General features: G+C 36.8%; 1 protein-coding gene across 1 annotated transcript in view; it reads right to left on the bottom strand.

The window, feature by feature from the left end:
• Positions 1-19,253, bottom strand: part of KCNH8 (potassium voltage-gated channel subfamily H member 8) — a 373,450-nt gene that overhangs the window by 263,328 nt on the left and 90,869 nt on the right. Inside the window, exon 2 of the mRNA XM_055295551.2 lies at positions 12,625-12,858. Within this exon, the coding sequence (XP_055151526.1) occupies positions 12,625-12,858 (234 nt within the window). The remainder of the gene's footprint in view (positions 1-12,624; positions 12,859-19,253) is intronic.

The following is a 19,253-nucleotide window of genomic DNA, read 5'->3' as shown; positions in this document are numbered from 1 at the left end:
CATGCATAATGAAACAGAGATGTATAAAGAGAAAGTTATAACACAAGGTGGTGCCTACTGTGATGCATGGAAACATCGTGTGAAACAGAAGGTCATAGTTGAAAGACTCACAGATGAAATAGGCTTGAATTGAATCTCAACAGTTTTATTAGCTTAATATGAGGACGGAATTTGGAAGTGGGGAGTAGCATTCCTGGCAGGGGGAACACCGAGTACAAAGGCACAAGGCAAGTTAGAATATGGAAGATTTTTTAAAAAACAAAACTATAAAATAATTAGGCTGAAGTCTGGGATGTGCTGACATGGGAATGATGAGAAATGAAGGGAACAGGGAGGATAGAAACAGGGAAGGATGAGTTTAAAGAGACTGTAGGTTGGGACTAGCTCATGAATGGCTTTATATGCCAGAGTGAAGAGTTTTTATTTATCCTGAAAGGCAATGAGGAACTCCTGAAGGCTCTGTCATAAGACAGTAGCATGTGTTTTGTGGAGAGGCACACTTGGGGATTGCAGGACACACTTCACGAAGGCAGCTTTGGAGACAGTGAGGAGAAAAGACTTGAGGGTGCACAACTGGAGGTTGGTCTGCAGATTGAGATGAGTTATTGTAGCTCTGGACCAAAATTGTGAGGGTCTGACCTAAGACAGTGTCAGGAAGCATGAATTTCTAGTGCCAGTGATTGCGTAAATTTGATGGATGACATAGAGTAAAGGCTCATCACTGAAAACTAAAGCACTGTTTTAATATAATTGTAGCCAGTTGATATTATATAATTATTCATGTTGCTAGTATAGTTTAAGCATGTGTAAATGATGTAAATTTTGTGTTAATTTTATAATTCCTGTCCAACTCAAGAGACATAGGTCCTCTTGGCTAAGACCTCACAAAACTTTTGTGGGATCTTGTTGAAGATGGATAGATATTCATGGCTTTCTGATAAGGTAAGGGAAAACTAGAAACCAGCCCACAGGCCAGGGTTCAGAGTTAGCCAAGGTCCAAGCATTAGATTCCAGGCTCCTTAATGTGAGGTTCTGAGGATCCAGCACTCTGAAAAATGGGAGCAGGCAGGTTCTTCTGGTGGGAAGAATATCAGGGGTGGAAAGAATATTCATTAAATGGCTATGATGTACAAGGCCACTCTCATGGGCATGCGGTCTGTGCAGTCACATAGACCGCATGCTTATAAAGGCCCCATGCTTTCATTTAATGCTCTGCTGGTGCTGTCTTGAAATTTTTAGCAACTTTTTAACAAAGGCTTCTGCACTTTCATTTGCACATTATGTGGCTGTTCCTGATAATGTGTGCTGAAAAATGGTTATCTCATTTGGCCCTTCGTAAGACATCTATAAGGATGATATTGGATCTCTATTTTAGTGAAGATCAAGCTGAGGCTCAAACAAGCAAAGTCACTGAACTAGGATACATACCTACTGAATGGTAGAGAGCTGAGATTCTACTCCAAAACGTTCTGATTCTAGCTATTATTGAGCTAATCCTTCCTTGATAGTTTGTCAATCACTCACCCCAAGGGGTATGTATAGTCCCTGGCATGCCTACCATCCACTGTCATAGACTAAGGGCAGGTGAGGGAGTGTCATGGGCTTCCTAGGTAGAAAGCTTAGGTTTGCCAGGTGCATGAGCATGACTTAGTATTTCAGAGTACAAGGGGTCAGGAATCAGAATTGCCAGGACTTGGATCCCAGCACTCCCACTTAACTTCTCTGTGAATCAGTATCTTTAACTGTGAAATATGATAGTAATAGGATATACCTCAAAGGGTTGATGAGAGGATTAAATTGAAGCAACAACACAGGCAAAGAGCAGAGCACAGAGCTTGGCCCACAGTGAACACCCAGTAAATGTTAGCTGTTTCTATTTTATGAAGTTGTCTGTGCTAAGTCAGGTAGGTGCTAAGGCTGACTTTGAAGAAGTGAAAGTATGGAGGAATCTAGTTAGGCAGTATCACTGAACACTAAATCTAAGCAGAACAAGCTAAGCTAAGCAGTTTCTGATGAATGCACTGTGACCTGATCTCTACGTTTGTCTCACTTTCTTCTCATCATTCTGGCTGCAGAGCGTGGGTCAGTGAAGAGCACTTCAAAAGCTGGACTTATGTAAAACCTCTGCTCATTGATTAAACAATGCAACTTTAGTCATGACCATAGGAAAAGAATAGGCTCTCTCAGAGTAGCTTGTTCAGATAGACGAAAAGAAAAGACAGACTGCCTATGTTTACAAATACAAAGCTTATGTGCAAATAGAAAGATAAACTGCAAGACAGACTCTCCATACAGGCTGTATGTGCTACCTTCAGCACACGTACTTCCTCAACCCTTTGCCTTCCTGTTACCATGACTTTGAAGTTGTCTTCCATAAATGCATTTGTGAGATTCACCTCTTGAATGCAAAAGGCCTAAGAGGCAAATATAAAATATTAATCTCCTATCAAGACTGAAAATGTATATTGGAGAATCTTCATAAAATCTTTTAACATAAAGAACAATGCATGCTTTCTATTTGAGGGCATGCAAAGTCTCAGGTAAGGCTTCAGATGAATCAAGCTGGAGAAAGCAATTGAGAGTAGTCACAATAATCTGACCCAACATTTTCGAATACACTTAGTTGAAAGAAGCATCGTAACTGTTTGGTGGCCCTATAGACTTTATGAAAACTGCAAATTTTATAAGCTTCAGAACCAAATGCTCTCTTGTGTGTTGCTACACACACACTCATCCCCAAATGTGTTTCTATGAAACTAGATATTGAAGTTGTACAACACAACTTCACATTCTTTGACACTCTTCTTATCAAGAGGTAGAATTTTGGTCTCCTTCCCATGAATCTGAGTGGAATTGTGGCTGCCCCACTCAGTATGGTATGGCAGAAGTTATGCTATGTAACCTCCTAGATGAGGTCACAAAAATTCTTGCAGCTTCTGCCTGGTTCATGAAACACTAGACTACCAGACTAGCGACTACCCAAACCCACCATGCTGACGAGGCCTTGGGTAGGCACTTTGGTTCACTGTCTCAACTGATTTCAGCCTTTCAAGATGTCATACATGAGTGAAGCCATCTTATACCTTCCAAACAGGTGCATTTCCCCACTGAACACCATCAAATACCAACCTCTGCTAACTCCACATGGAAGAATAATTAGTTGCCCATGGCCAACTTAAATTCCTGACCCACAAAATTGTAAGATATAGTTATTGTTATTTTAAGTTGCTAGGTCCTAAGGTAGTTTGTCATAACTGTAACACTAGATAAACTGTTTTGAGTTTGACTCTATAACCCAGTGAGTAAAAATATGGTCATATATATTACACAGGAAAAATATTACAAGGTCTCATATTCAGGAAACCAAGTCTCCTTGGGGCTCTTCACAAGTACTTCTAACACTCAGAGGAAATGTCCCTATAATCTAGTCCTCTTGGCTTCCAAAGAAGTAAGAATCTAAGTTTTATACTGTCCTCCAGGCTCACTTGGATGCTTTCAGTTGCTGCCAAGGCCACCATTTATATAAGCCTAATGCCCATGGTGCTAATGACTTTAACATTCTCAACAGCCTGAGGAGAACTTTATAAAAAAATATTGCATTTGCTGTTGTATTGCCTTTCTCTTGGCTTGGACTCTGGTTTGAATCAATGGGAGGGCTAGGTGGAAAGATAATTTTGTTTTGCTCAGAATGATATTTCCTTTCTCCCCAGGTCTCACTCAATCTTAGAATAAACTATCTTTTTATTTTGTGTGATCTCAAGCCTGGTTTCACTAGCTCTTGATAAAATTAATTCTTGGTTCTTTAGACGTGGTGAAATTCTGAAGCAACTACAAGTGTTGTCCATGCTGGGAACTCTGGTATTCAAAAAAACACTCATTTGGATACAACATATTCTATTTAAAAGTACATTCTTGCTGTTGTTCATTTATTAAATGGGTGGGCATGACATCTTTTGCTCTGAAATTTGTATGTTAAGTGAAAACATTCCATATGCAATGCTACGAGCCCATTACTTAACAGCCAAATGGGGAAGTCACATGTGCTTCAAATTTAAAATTGTTATTTTGGGAATACTCTGAAATTTTACAACCCAAATCATTGTCTCTTTTCCTATTTTGAGTTCCAATTCTGAAATAACTAGATGACATAATCAAATATTCTAAAAATCTTCCAGTCATATTGAATAACTAAATGTAAAAGAACTCATTAAGAATATCTTCTTAGTGTTAGAAGCAAAATAATGGATGAGAAAGATATCTACACTGAAAGCTATACGACACTGATGAAAGACACTGAAGAGGAGACTAATAATGGAAAGATAGTCCATGCTCATGGACTGGAAGAATTAATATTGTTAAAATGCCCATACTACCCAACACAATATATAGATTCAATGCAATTCCTATTAAAATCTCAATGACATATTCACAGACAGAAAATAATCCTAAAATTCATATGGAACCACCAAAGACCCGAAATAGTCAAAATGATTCTGATCAAAGAAAAAAAAAGGTTGGCAGCATCTGACTTCCTGATTTAAAATTATATTATAAAGCTATAGTAATAAAAATGTAATAGTGCAGGCATTAAAAACAAAGAACAGGGAAACAGAATAGAGAGCCCAGATATAAATCCAAACATATATGGTGAACTAATTTTGACAAGGACATCAAAAAGACACAACAGGATAAGGAAAATCTCTTCAATAAATGATACTGGGAATAAAAACTGGACTTCCACATTCCAAAGAATAAAATTGGATCCATATCATATACCATACACAAAATTCAACTGAAAATCAATAAAAAATACCTAAATATAAGACCTGAAACCATAAAACACTTAGCAGAAAATATAGAGGAGGAAAAGCTCCTCTCCAAGACATTGGTCTTGGCAATGATTTCTTGAATCTTACACCAAAAGTTCAGTCTACAAAAGCAAAAATTAAATAAACAGGACTACGTCAAACTAAAAAACTTCTGCATAGCAAGGGAAACAGTCAACAAAATGAAAAGGTAACCTACAAATTGAGAAAACAAATTTCAAACCACACATCAGAGAAGAGGTCAATATCCAAGACTGATAAAGAACACGTACAACTCAATGGCAAGGAAACATATAACACAAATAAAAAATAAGCAAAGGACTTGAATAAATACTTCTCCAAAGATGACATAAAAATGACCAATAGATATATAAAATGGTGTTCCACATCACTAATCATCAGGGAAATGCAAATTAAAACCACTAGGCAATATCATCTCACACCATTAGGATGGCTATTATCAAAAAGACATTAGATAACAAGTGTTGGCAGGGGTGCAGAGAAAAGGGAACCCTTCTAAACTGTTGGTAGGAATGTAGATTGGTGAAGCCATTATGAAAAACAGTATGGGGGTTCCTAAATAAATTAAAAATAGAACTACCATATGACCCAGAAATCTGTCTTATGAGTATATATTAAAAGAAAAAGATATCTGCACTCCCATGTTCATTGCAGCACTAATCACAACAGCCAAGATACGGAAAAAACTTAGGTGTCCATCAATAGAAAAACTTGATAAAGAAACTGATATATATATTTAAATATATGAATATTATTCAGCCTTAAAAACGGAGGAGATCCTGCCATTTGTCACAACATAGATGTAAGCTGGAGAACATTATACTGAGCTAAATAAGCCAGACACAGAAAGAAAACTTGCATTATCTCACTTATATATGGAATCATAAGGTGAAAAACAGATCAAATATATAGAGACAAAGAACAAAACATTGGTTAACATTGGGGTGGGGAGAAGAATTTGGGGGGATGCAGTCCAAAGGATACAAAACAGCAAATATGCAGCATGAACAAGTTGAAAGATTTAATGTACAACAAGAAGACTATAGTTAATAATAGTGTGTTGTACTTGGGATTTTTGCTAAATGAGTAGCTTACAGCTGCTCTTGCTACAGGGGTGGAAGTGGGTAACTATGTGAGATAATGGATATGTTAATTTGTTCCACCCAGTAACCATTTTACTATATATATATATATATATATATATATATATATATATATATATCCTATAGAGTAATATATATATTAAATATACACAATAAAAATTTTTTTAAGTAAGTAATGTTTCTTACTGTAATTATCTGTCATGAATAGCTCATTGTAAAAGAGGAAGGTTATGAAGAAATTTGCTTCCTTTTTGCTTTTATCATGATCTGAAATCGTAAGACTGAATATGAATATACCTGATTCAGACAGCTTATGTGTACACTTGCATGAACATAGCGTGTTGCCCAAATAGTGGTACGAATAATTCTGGTGGTACACAAGATTATTTTAAGGGGAAAACATAAATATCTTACATTTGAATATGTACATATTAATTAAAACGTGTATTTGAAGCTAAAATATGCAGCTAGCATATCAAATTTACCTTTAGACATGTTGATGGATAAAATACCATGAGATCACCACGTTTCCCCATTTATTTCCTTTGCTCTCTCCCCTTTTCTCCTCTTTTCTTCCTATCTTTCACAGTTATTCTTTTTTTTCCTCTACCCATCCCAATGCTAAAGAAGCGTCTTCAGCCCTCCCTATTTCCACACAACAGTTTTTATTTATTCAACAGCTTAGGTCAGTTTGAGATTTGCTTCATACATATCCAGCTTGTAAACAGAGGTTCCCCCTTTGGAGGCATTCTCCCTTAAAAAAGAAAGGCAGTTAATTATAAATAAATTATTTTTGCTGTAACAAGTGTGTGTGTGTGTGTGTGTGTGAGTGTAAACACACAGATATATGCATATATATATATACGTACATATATATGTGTGTATGTATCCATATATCCATTTCACAAACAATTGAATACCTAACATATTAAAAAGAATTGGGCTTTTTGGGGCATTTTACTATGTCATCAGATAATTAAATTTTAAAATGTAAAAATAAATAAATTGAAGTGCATCAATCTGTAAATAAAATAAGGGACAATGACTGGGGCAACAAATTGGGACCTGTTCATGACATAACATTTAGACCTGTGTATAAGTCATTTTTCTACATCATAGTTTCCTCATCTGTAAATAGGAGATGATCCATATTTATTTGAAGGGTTACTGGGAAAATTAAATAAAATAACATATATGCTGGTTGGCATAATAAAATTGATTAGGTCTATTATTACTTGGATTTCCCAGTATACTTTTTACTTTTCTAATTTACAAAAAAGCTTAAAAGCAATGTTTTCATTTAATATTTATTTATGTTTGCCTTCTATTTGAAGTTAGTGATCCTGGTTTTGTTTTCATGGTAGTGGCTTAGTTTTCTTTTGCTTACAATTTATTTAAGTAAAATGAAACAGTGAATCAGAATAAAGAAAAACATCAAGTAAGCAATAGCTCAGGAGGTATAAACATGGAAATGGCAAATCTTGATGGCGACGTGAGAATGAATGCGTTTGTGAGTACAGAGTTATCCATAACCTTATCAAAACCCAAGATTCTCTTTTAAAATAAATAGTTGTATTTCCTTTTTTACTATTTAGAAATAAAAATCATCATAACAAAACTTGCCTACCTATACACATTATTTTCAAATATACATATATATATATAGAGAGAGAGAGAGAGAGAAACAGAAAATAAAAATGAAGTTATTTACTCTGCAATATATATCTCAACAAGAAATGCTGAGGTATGACCAACTAGAGCAGAAGATATAATAAAACAGTTGCATAATTGGACCAGTATGTAGAATCACTGCAAATGCTATGCCTCTGAGTGCAGAACACCTGAATATGCGCTCCATCAGACCAACAAGTGCTGTGAGCCACTAAGATTCTCTTACATGGTGAAATTCTGAATGTGATAAAGCTCAATCTTCATTCACTTACACTATGGTTTTATTTTTGAAAATTCAGTGGGAAATAAATCCTTTCAAAAAGCACTTTGCATGTTAAGTTCAGGATTCAGGTAATTAGAATCCAGTGTTTCATGTCCTGGAAAGTCTGACTGGACATTAGAAAGTCATGCAAGAAACTGGACAATTCTTCAATTGCAAGATCATTCCACACCTTACAGTATATTTAGCAGCTCTGACTCTTGCCCAATAAATGACAAAAGCATTCTCCTAATTACTGAGTCAAAAACCTCCAGAGATTTGCAAACTTTCCTGGGAGATGGTAGCATCTCCACCTCCACAGAGAATCAGTGGCTTAAGAACAAGGACCTTGAAGTCAAGCAAGAATGTTTATGCATTTGGGGTTTTTTATTTACTAGTTTGTAATCTTGGGCAAATGACTTAACTTCTAATCTATTCAATATAAATGTAACTAGATGTTTTAGGTTGAATTTTATCTTCCCCAAAAGATATGTTGCAGTCTAATCCCCAGTACCTCAAAATGGGACCTTTTTTGAAGATAGGGTCTTTACAGAGGTAATCAAGTTAAAAGGAGGTCATTAGAGTAGGACCAAATCCAATGTGACTGATATCCTCATTTAAAAGGGAAAATTTGGACACAGACCATCACATAGGGAAACCTATATGTAAAGATGAAGGCAGAGATCTGGGTGACACTCTACAGGCCAAGGATCACCAAAGGTTTCCAGCAAACCACCACCACCAAAGTGAAAGGCATGGGACAGATTCTTTCTCACATCCCTCAGAAGGAACCAACCCAGCTAACATCTAGAGGAACTACTAGCTTCCAGAACTATGAGATAACACATTTCTGTTGTTTAAGCCACTCAGTTTGTGGTACTTTATAATGGTAACCCTAACAAACTAATACACCACAATAATATTTTTTGCAGAATTGGGAATATTATCCTAAGAACAACCTTAAATCTTTGTTCTCTACGTTTTTCTTTCCAGGAAACTGATGATATTGGACCTACTAATATGCAACTAGGTTTGCAAAATTAGCTTTCTGTAGAGAGGATAGATACGTTAAGATAAACATATGAAAGCTAAGGCTGGTAGATCCAATCATGATGGTCTTTCATGCTATTAGAGAAGACACAACTTGTTGATATTAAAGTTCTGCCAACAAGCTAGAGTGAGGAAGAAAACAAATAGGACATGACATCTCAGTGTGTCCATCTCAGCTTGAAGGATAACGAGAAAGAACAGGGAAAACCAGAGATGATCTCCCACTATGTGGTTTTATAGCTCTGAAGCATGGAGAAATTGTATTGGATAGCTTTTTCCCTATCACTTTTTCTGTAAGGTCAGGAGAGCAATCATAGCATTAAGGAACAAATAGGCAAAGCAGCACAATCACAGAATGTCAAAACGTATCTGGGAAGGATAAGATAAGCATCTGCTTTCTAAAGCATATTAAAAGAAAATGATCCTTGAAGAAAGGAAGGAGGACACTTGAAGTCATAAGCATATTTTTTAAAACCAGAAATCCAGACATATTTTTAAGTACCCATACGCTAATAATCAATTTCAATTCCCTTCAGCAAGTATTTACTAAGAAACTACCATCTGATGAACACTGTTTGAGACCCCAGGCTTCAGGCACTGGGGATGTAGAAGTGTGCCTTCAAAAGCTCACAACTGTATCTACAGACAGATATTTATATAAATAGCTATAATGCAGTACAATTAGCCTATGGTAGATGGCAATTTTCAGTCTTGTAACTGGATCAATTAGTTTTCTTAGAATGTCAGGCAATTCCCCATGGTGACTAGCTTAAAGGGAACTGGTGCCTTTAATGATTTCTACCCAAGTGTGTCTAAGGCTGCAGAGACATCTGATTAAAAAACTGAGCTCAAGAAATTCTTGCTCCCAACCTGTACGCCATACTTTCTACCTATCTAGCCTATAAGTCTCCATTGTTTGGTCCTGACACCTAGATTCGGATATTGTGAAGAAGCTTAAAAAGAAAAATACTCATATGGATTTGGAGTGACCTACACAAGGCGCCTATCTTAAGAAGGACAAGTCTGCAGTCAGCGGATATTTCAGACAAAGGAAATCCTTTCCCCTTTGTTCCAGCGGATAACAGCTTTATCACTCTCTGCCAGTCTGCATTCTCAGCAACATCCTCCATTTTCTTTTATCTCAGTCCTCCTTTCAATGATTATAGTATAATTACATAGAGCTGGAATCCTTTTGTTTTATCATATTTGCTATGTAGGCCTTATGTATTGACAGTGGGAAGGACACAATGGTCTGAACTGTGTTTTGAGGTATCCTGTCCCAAAGAGATAGTCTCCAATACTTCATAACTACTGTATATCCAAAATCCACATCATCAGGGAATATCCTCCAAGGAAAAATAACTTACAAAAGGGGATCACATTTCCATACGCAGGCTCTCGTTTTTGACATTGATCTCAATACCTCAAAGTAATGAGTAAGATATAGAAGCCAGGGATGCTGCTAAGCATCTACACTGCACAGGACAGCCTTCTACCACAAGAATTACTGACCCAAAATGTCAACAGTGGCAAGGTTGAGAAACCCTGTGTTAGAGTACAATTTAAATATTGTTACACAAGACCCCAAAATAAGTGACTCAAACAAGATAGAAATGCAACAAAACAAGATAGAAATTTTGTTGTCTGGGGTGGAAAGTGGATCTATAAACATACCCAGGTTCCTTCTATCTTGTTGCTCTGCATTTCATTATGTTATTGTCCTTGTCAAATGGTTGAAACTGGCTTTCCAGCCTTGTCTTAACTTTTTCTTTTTAAGGGAAAGAATAAACATCATTGTAATATTGTTACAACGAATAAAACTGAAACTATCTTTTTTTTTTTTAGAGCCAGTAAATAAACTTTAGCAACACCTTAGCCATTATTGTTTCTATTTCAAATATACAATTCCTTTTCGTCTTTTAATTTTATTTCATTTTAACTTCCAGGATACATGTGCAGGATGTGCAGGTTTGTTATGTAGGTAAACGTGTGCCATGGTGGCTTGCTGCACCTATCAATGAAGCATTCCCCTTGAAAACCAGCACAAGACGAGGATGCTCTCTCTTACCACTCCTATTCAACATAATATTGGAAGTTCTGGCCAGGGCAATCAGGCAAGAGAAAGAAATACAGGGTATTCAAATAGGAAAAGAGGATGTCAAACTGTCTCTGTGTGCGCATGACATGATCCTGTATCTAGAAAACCCCACTGCCTCAGCCCAAAAGCGTCTTAAGCGGTCTTAACTTTTTAACATATGCGTATTAGTTTGCTTGGGCTGCCATAAGAAAATAACATGGACTAGGTAGCTTAAACGATAGAAATTTATTTTATCACAGCTCTGGAAGCTAGAGGTCTAAGATCACGGTGCTGACAGGTTTGGTTTCTCCTGAGGCCTCTCTTCTTGGCTTGCAGACAGCTGCCTTCCTACTGTATTTTCATGTGGTCTTTATTTTGTGTGTGCACACCCTCAGTGCCTCTTCTGCTTCCTATAACGACTCTTGTCATATTGGATTAGGTCCCCACTCTTATGGCCTCATTTAACACTAATTATCTTTTTAAAGGCCCTATCTCCAAATACAATCATATTGGGGGTTATGACTTCAATATACCTACTTTCTAGGACACAGTTCTGTCCACATCACGGGAAAGGGAAAGGAGATATATTAGAGAACAAACAATTTCACTTTCAGTTATGTTACCAGAGATTGCACAAAATACTCCTTCTCATATATCTTGGCCTAAAACTTTAGTCACAAACTCAACCTAATTACAAAGAAGGCTGGGAAATATTTTTTTCTAGTTTGGTAGCCATGCACTAGCTAAAACTCAGGGGATTATGTTACTACAAGGGAAAAGGAAAGCTATTGAAGAAAAAATGAGAATTTTGGATACCAGGAAAATAATAATTTGTTCTAATTTTTGATCTAGCGTTTCTCCCACTTGTCCCTCTTGAATTTACCCTAAGTACCAGGGCTCATTTGCTAATGATATGTATTCCTACATAGAACTCAAGGACTGAGGACACCTTACACACCCCTAGATCCTCTTTCATTTAAAAGAGAGTCACAAACTGCAGCCACAGGAAAAGACCTAGTATTTCCCCAGAGGGAGTTTGGAGCCCAAGAAAGTTTACTCTAACATGAGATGCTATGTGTCTCCTGTTTTGTGTTTAGAATTTAAGAGCATAGTGAGAAAGGCTCTGTGGCTAGGTAACTGGACAAGAAAATGCATATGCCGATTTTTTTTTTTTAACTGACTTCCTTTTTTGCAGGGAACACACAGATCTCTGTCTTTAATGACTGGAATTGAGATGTAGCTCTTTAAAGGCATAAAATTTGAGAAATACTCCTGGATAAAAGTTATTAATATACAAATAACTATTATACATAACGTATAATTTAAGAATTACCAAAATAGTAACATACTTTATTTTAACATATATTAAGTCAGTTAATATATGTTAACTATTCATTGACATTGAAGAGTTATAATTCTAATTCAAAATTTCTAGGCAGTTTATGCTGCTAATGGCTAAAACAAGGCTATCATCCAAGTCATTTCTGGAACTTCTATAACAGCCTGCATGTATGTGAAATGCCATTAAGCCTTAATGGGAGTTGCGGAGCAATTACTAGGTTGAAAGAAGACAGCCTCTCACTACTCTCCAGTGAGCACGAAAGAAAGCCAACTCACCGCTTTTCTTGTAGAACATAATTTCTCCTTTGAATTCTGTTTTCTCCTCCAGTGACTTTTCTATTTGAAGCATCAGTTGCTCATTGGTTTCAACCCCAAATAAGAACTTGCAGCTACAACTCTTCTGCATGACTTCAGTTCGGGCAAATCCAGCAAGCTCGCAGAAGCCATCGGAACAGTAGACTATGGGGAAACCCTTAGCCACCTGGGCATTGGCGAGGATGAAGTTGCTATCTATAGAAAGACAAGGAGAAGATACTCAGCAACTAGATAAGTGTGATGAGATTTTATACACAATTCCTGTATAAATTATAAGCATATGTGTTTAGCTGCCAAAAGGCACGTTCTGATGTGCCGCAGTGGAAAAGAGACACTCCAAAACATAAAATGGACTTGACCAGCAGAAGTATGCATTAAGTTCTGACTTAGGCTTGCATTTTGAAACACACTGTGGAAGAAACATACATGTTCAGTGGTCTGCTATGTGGCACCTACCATCTAGTTGGCAGTAATGGATGATGCTTTTGATCATGGTTTCTGGATTCATATACTGAATCTGCCATGTAATGTATAGGTGAACTTGAAAAAGTTACTCAAGAACTCTAAATCTCAATTTCCTTAAATCTGCTTTTCCCAAAAGCAAATCCTGAGACTAAGATTTGAGCATAATGAGTTTATTTGGGAGGTGATTCCAGGAAGAAAGCAAGTAGTAAGTTGAGATAGGGAAGAGATGAAAGATAATAAAGGGTAAGTTAAAAAGGGGTTCACTGCTGTGGGCAAAATACATGGGTCCTGAAATAATTGTGAGGAGTACAACTAAAGGTTGTCCCACAAAGGGGAGAGAAAGCAGAAGTATTTATCCACTAATGTCCACACATAATTGGTTAAACTTCACTCCTGGGATGTCAATACGTTGGCACGTCTGACCTACCCACTTGAGCTAAGTACACTCTCCAGAGATCACTCTGGCAGCAAGATGCCAGAAAACAGTGCTATATAAGGAAAGGATCTGGATACGATCTTCAGGTGAGTCTAGGTGATATTGGCTGGGCAATGACAGGTATGCTACAATAATAATAATGTTATTTACTTCATAGGTGTGTTGTAGGAATTAATGAGATTATACATATTATGTGCTTAGTGAAGTGTCTGGCACAAACAACTACTCAATAAAAAATTATTGTTAAGAGTGCTATTCAGGCTGGGTGTAGTGGCTCAGGCCTGTACTTCCAGCACTTTGGGAGGCCGAGGTGGGTGGATCACGAGGTCAGGAGTTCGAAACCAGCCTGGCCAATATGGTGAAACCCCATCCCTACTGAAAATACAAAAATTAGCCCGGCATGGTGGCGGGCCCCTGTAATCCCAGCTACTCAGGAGGCTAAGACAGGAGAAGCACTTGAAACTAGAAGGCGAAGGTTGCAGGGAGTCAAGATCACGCCACTGCACTCCAGCCTGGGCAACAAGGGCGAAACTCCATCTCAAAAAGAAAAAAAAAAAAAGAGTGCTATTCACATATTTATGGTTATAATATTAACACAGAAGACTTAGAGGACAATCAAAATAGTAAACTATTAAGTAATTAGTAATGGTAAACTATTATTAAGTGCCTAGAAATAACTCCTGGGGGAGACACAGTCAATATTCAGAGAAGGTTTCCATGGGATAAATTTTTTGAGATTTAATTTGAATATAATGTCGACAGGGAGAAAAAAGATGCATGTTGGAGATGGGGTTTAAGATAAGGCATTCATAAAATGTGTTGGTGGGTGACTCTTGGGTTCACTATGAATGAATTAGATACTATTATCAAATTAATCATTCATTCATACATGAAACAAATGTCGGACACTTGGTATACCAACACTGTTAGAGACTGGGATTTTAAAGATAAAGATAAAAAACTACAGGATAAGCTGTTAATTTGTTAAAAAGCAAGATTCAGTATAGTATGTTATTATATGAGCTATTTGAAATAAATACATATATATATGCACATGTGTTTGCATACCAAACATGAAATATTTTTGTATACCTAAAAATAAATGGAATCTGGTAATTGTGTTGTCTCTAGAGAGAGCAACTATAGGCAGAGGTGGGAAAACACTTTTTTTCCCTATATACCCTACTGTAACTTTTGAATTTTACCCCACATGCTTTATATACTGCCTATTCAAAAAACAGTAAGTTTAAATGAGGTTTGCAGCAGACAGACTATCTTTCCTGCCATGGGAAAGAAGGTACTCCAGCTACTTCTTGATGGCCAGCAGAAGAAGTACTGAAAATCTATTCCATGTGTTTCTCCATCTCCTTTTAAGCTTTTGTTGTTTGTTTCCAAACATAGTCCACCATCGGCTGGCAGAACAAAATCCACACTACTCAGCTTTGCTCCAATCAGCGCCTAACCCCAGAGTACCAAGTGTAATGTAAGCATCAGCATCCTGCCTCGGCCCAGCTGGCTCTTCCACCTTCCCAGCCACTCTCTCCCTCTGAAAGCATGAGCTAGAGACACACACGGAGAAACTCCAATTATACATTGTTTTGAAGCCACAGGAGTGAGTTGCATTACCCTAGACTCATAATTAATTCTCTCACACTTTGCAGAATCACTTATTGACTATACATTGTTGTTGGACTTTGTTTCAGGTGTGGATGCAAAAAGTTCATCAGATGTGGTCCCAGTCCTTAGCGATCACATAGTCATAAACCTGTGGGAGTCTCCAGAGGGGGCACCCTCCTACTGGGGATTGTGGTCTCGGTCTCATCAAGAGTCCCGCACAGCTTTGGGTCACTTTAACAATAGTGTGTGTCTCTCCCCAACTCCATTTTGTAATTTTGGCTGGAAGATTACTTAGAAAATGTAAATACATAGCATTGACAAAGCACTAAACATCCTAAAAAAAGCTTTTAATGCACTTTCAGAAGCCATTTTTCAGTTGACTGCTGACATGTTTATTAACTTTCTATTATATGATAATGCCGGGTAACACAATTTTACCAGATGGCAAGCCCTAGGGTGAGGTGACAGGAGGTATTTAAAGAAGAATAAGCATGATCTCTAGCTCTAAGATACTCTAATTTAGTTAAAGAAACACATGTACATAAATAACACTAAAACACATCATGTAAGTACCAAATCAGTGGTCCACAAATAATAGGTACTACTAGAGCTGAAAGATCAAACATCTGGGCTTTGGAATGGTTAGGTTGGAATAAGACAAAAATAGATCGAGATGGCCTATCGTAAGTCCTAGAATGTTTGAAGCAGATGCTTGGATGAAGTAGGGTCAGAGAATGAATAAGGAAACAAGAATTGCAGGCAGAATAAACACTGCATTTTATCCTAAAGTCCAGTTCTTAAACTATATAGATATAATAGCTTTTTTTGTTAGTATTTGTCTAGTATATATTTTCCCATATTCCTACTTTCAGGGACTTATGTTTTAGTTTTATCTTGCACATGGCATATATCAAGTTTTAAGTGTAATAGAAAAATACATTCTTCAACCTAAGATGGATATATTTACTTTTATTATTATAAGTATATTACATTGGGTTTTTTACCAACTTAATTTTTGCATTCTCTTCACTATGTTTTGTCATTTTGTCTCTTCTATTTTTTTTCTTTTTTTGAAAGAAAGGCTGGAGTGCAGTGACACAATCACAGCTCGCTGCAGCCTCAACTTCTTGGGCTCAAGTGATCCTCCCACCTCAGCCACTAGAGTAGCTGGGATTAAAGGCACACACTACCACACAGATTTTTCGATGCAGAGATTATACATTAAAAATTCACACCTGGCTAATTTTTGTAGAGATGGGGTTTTGTCATGTTGCCCAGCCTGGTCTTGAATCCTGAGCTCAAGTGGTTCACTCACCTTGGCCTTGCTGGGTTTACAGGCATGAGACACCATACCCAGCTTGCCTTTGCCATTTTTAAAACTTAGGAAATATAGGATACCCCATAAAGACTGTATAATATTATTAAACAATAATAAATATCTGTAGATCATTCATGCAGTGAAAACCCCTGGGTATACCATACAAATTGTATTTCCTTCCTTCCCCAAAAAAGAAGCCCATAACTTGAATCTTTATAATAATCACTCACATTTATGTAGTTTTCACCCCTTACTTATGTATCCTCAAGCAACATAGTGCCTATTTTTAAATATTTAGGACATATTTAATGATACTCATTTGGTATGTTTCTCAGTTACTTGCTTCACTTATTAATTTCCTTAGCATCTTTATAATTGTTTATGAATATAAGAAAAGACCAGTCCTTCAGAGCTACAATAAACTTTTGACAAAAGATGCTGAAGGATTCACCAAGTTGACTGATCTGTGTTTCAATTAAGGATTATAGTGTGTTTGAGGTGGTTAATTCTTTCTGCAAATATAGTGCAAAAACAAAGGAAAAAATAAAGGCATGTATTTGGTCTTTTCTGTTTATATTTAGCACTTGTCCTCGATATGTAATTGCATTTCAATTCTAAAGAGAATTTAGTGGCCGTCTGAGCTTCATAAAGCTCACTGTACTAGCTACATGAATGGTCCTTGTATTTGGGAAGAGTAGCCTCTCTTGCCCAGCTATCTACTTGGAAACATATGCTTTTCTGAATCCCAGTCCTGGAATCCCTAAAGAAGAAACATAACATTTACTTTAGAATTATGTAAAACAAAGCCACTGCCATAATACTTACGAATTCATCATGGGTATATCACTATCCATACATATGCTAAGGGTATTTAACCTTTTAAGAAATCAATTATGCATATGCGATATGCATCTAAATGCCACACGGCTTTTCTCTGCTTGTTTCTAGGTCATTTTTGTATATATATTCAGTTTGAAAGTGAGAGTAAACAGTAAGCTATAAATGTACCTATACACTAGGCAGTTGACTATTTCTCTAAATGCTTTCTTAGCAAGAAGCTTTCATGAATCTTCAGAGAGAATCTCATGATTGGTAAACACCCAGGTCACTGAGTCTGATCTCCTAATATAGAGCACCACTTTCCCCTTCAAATGAAGATGTACTGTTTATTGTTAACTTCTTAAGCCCAAAGAGAATGGGGGTAGGAATGGAAAGGTATAAAAGATGAAAATAAAAAAGAAGAGCAGAAACATTGATCCACTATTAGCTTCTTTCATCTTTGTACTTGTCCCACTTTTCAGAGAACACAGACCTAGAGAACTTTAGTTTCCTGTCTAAGATCCAGTGCTGGAGATTAAAACTCAGTCTATGTGACTTATTTTACTACACCACCCATTCTGTAAAGAAGTGACTTGCTCCCTACTAGCAGGAGAAATGGGTAAATTGTAGAAAAAATATTTTTACCTATTTCAGCCTCCAAAAAACCCAAAGACACGGAATTTTCTCTCTAGAGATTATACGTTAAAAATTCATTGATGACATCTCCTAAGCCAGTCTGGAGGTGTTAGCAAACTCTATGTCACTTTCTAATTTCATGCAGAAAATCAGTATTTCAGTGGTCTCAAAATGTTTTGCATACAGCCACTCTGGAGTCTCACAGGCGGCCAGAAATGTCGTTTCTACTCAAATAATCTGGTCTCTAATCTCAAGTGCTTTTAATGTATTTCGCAGTATTTCAAAGTTTCCCGCTGAAATATCCTCCTACTGGTCAATAAATTTGTATTCCACGGGGCCTAGAAGCATAGCCGTAAGCCTGATACTGTTTTCAAATCTTAACGTTTAACTTAAAAATTCATCAGAATTTTTCATCATACGCTTTCATATATTATTGCTTGTTGTAGTGTTATTTTGTTTTGATATGGGCCTGTAAAACTTTTAATTCAATTGAAACTTTGAAAGATTGTGTTGTTTCTACTATGACTTGTGCATATCATTTAGTATACTACTACATAATTTAGGTTTGAGAATCACAACTCTAAGTAGAATAGCGTATGCTCAAGAAGATTAGGTAGATACAAACCATTCTCCCTTTGTAGCCTCAAATATTTAAAAATAACCATCTCAGCACCGAGTGTAATAACTCTCCATATGGCAGATCCCTGGAGCCAGTCAAAGCAATGGGGTCGCTGATACACAATGACTTGGCATCATACAGAAACCTGTATTCTCTTGGCTCTTTCTGCCAATTATGCAGAAATTGAGACATTTATAGTTCAAATCTTTATTTCTGAGGAGTATCTTTGATATTGGTTCTCTTTTTAAAAAGAATCCTTGTATTGGGTTAGCAAGTACTCATAATAACATACACTGTTGACACGGAAGGTAGACAAATATAAGTCCTCCATACTTCACTTTCCTGCACAGAGCAAGAAACAAACAGGAACTTTTGACATTGTTTTGTGAGTTGCCCCCCTATGCTTTCAGAATTACCTTTAATACAGGTTCAACAAAGACAACGTTTGTATCCCCTGTGATATTGAACACAGTCATTTCTGGAAACTACTTTGTATAGGAAGATAGAATATTAATGTTTATGACTTCAAAATATTTAAATGACCTTTGCACTTTATATTGATTTCAGGGAGCTTAATTGCATCATTTCCAAGTATAATAGCATCTTTATTAGATTAATAGTACTGGCTCCAAGCTAAAGTTTACAGCAAGACTTCTGCCAAAATTTAGGAGGTTATCTTT

Source organism: Symphalangus syndactylus, chromosome 10 (genome assembly GCF_028878055.3).
Source record: "Symphalangus syndactylus isolate Jambi chromosome 10, NHGRI_mSymSyn1-v2.1_pri, whole genome shotgun sequence".
NCBI classification, from domain to species: Eukaryota; Metazoa; Chordata; class Mammalia; order Primates; family Hylobatidae; genus Symphalangus; species Symphalangus syndactylus.
This window is presented reverse-complemented; position numbering and strand designations above follow the sequence as displayed.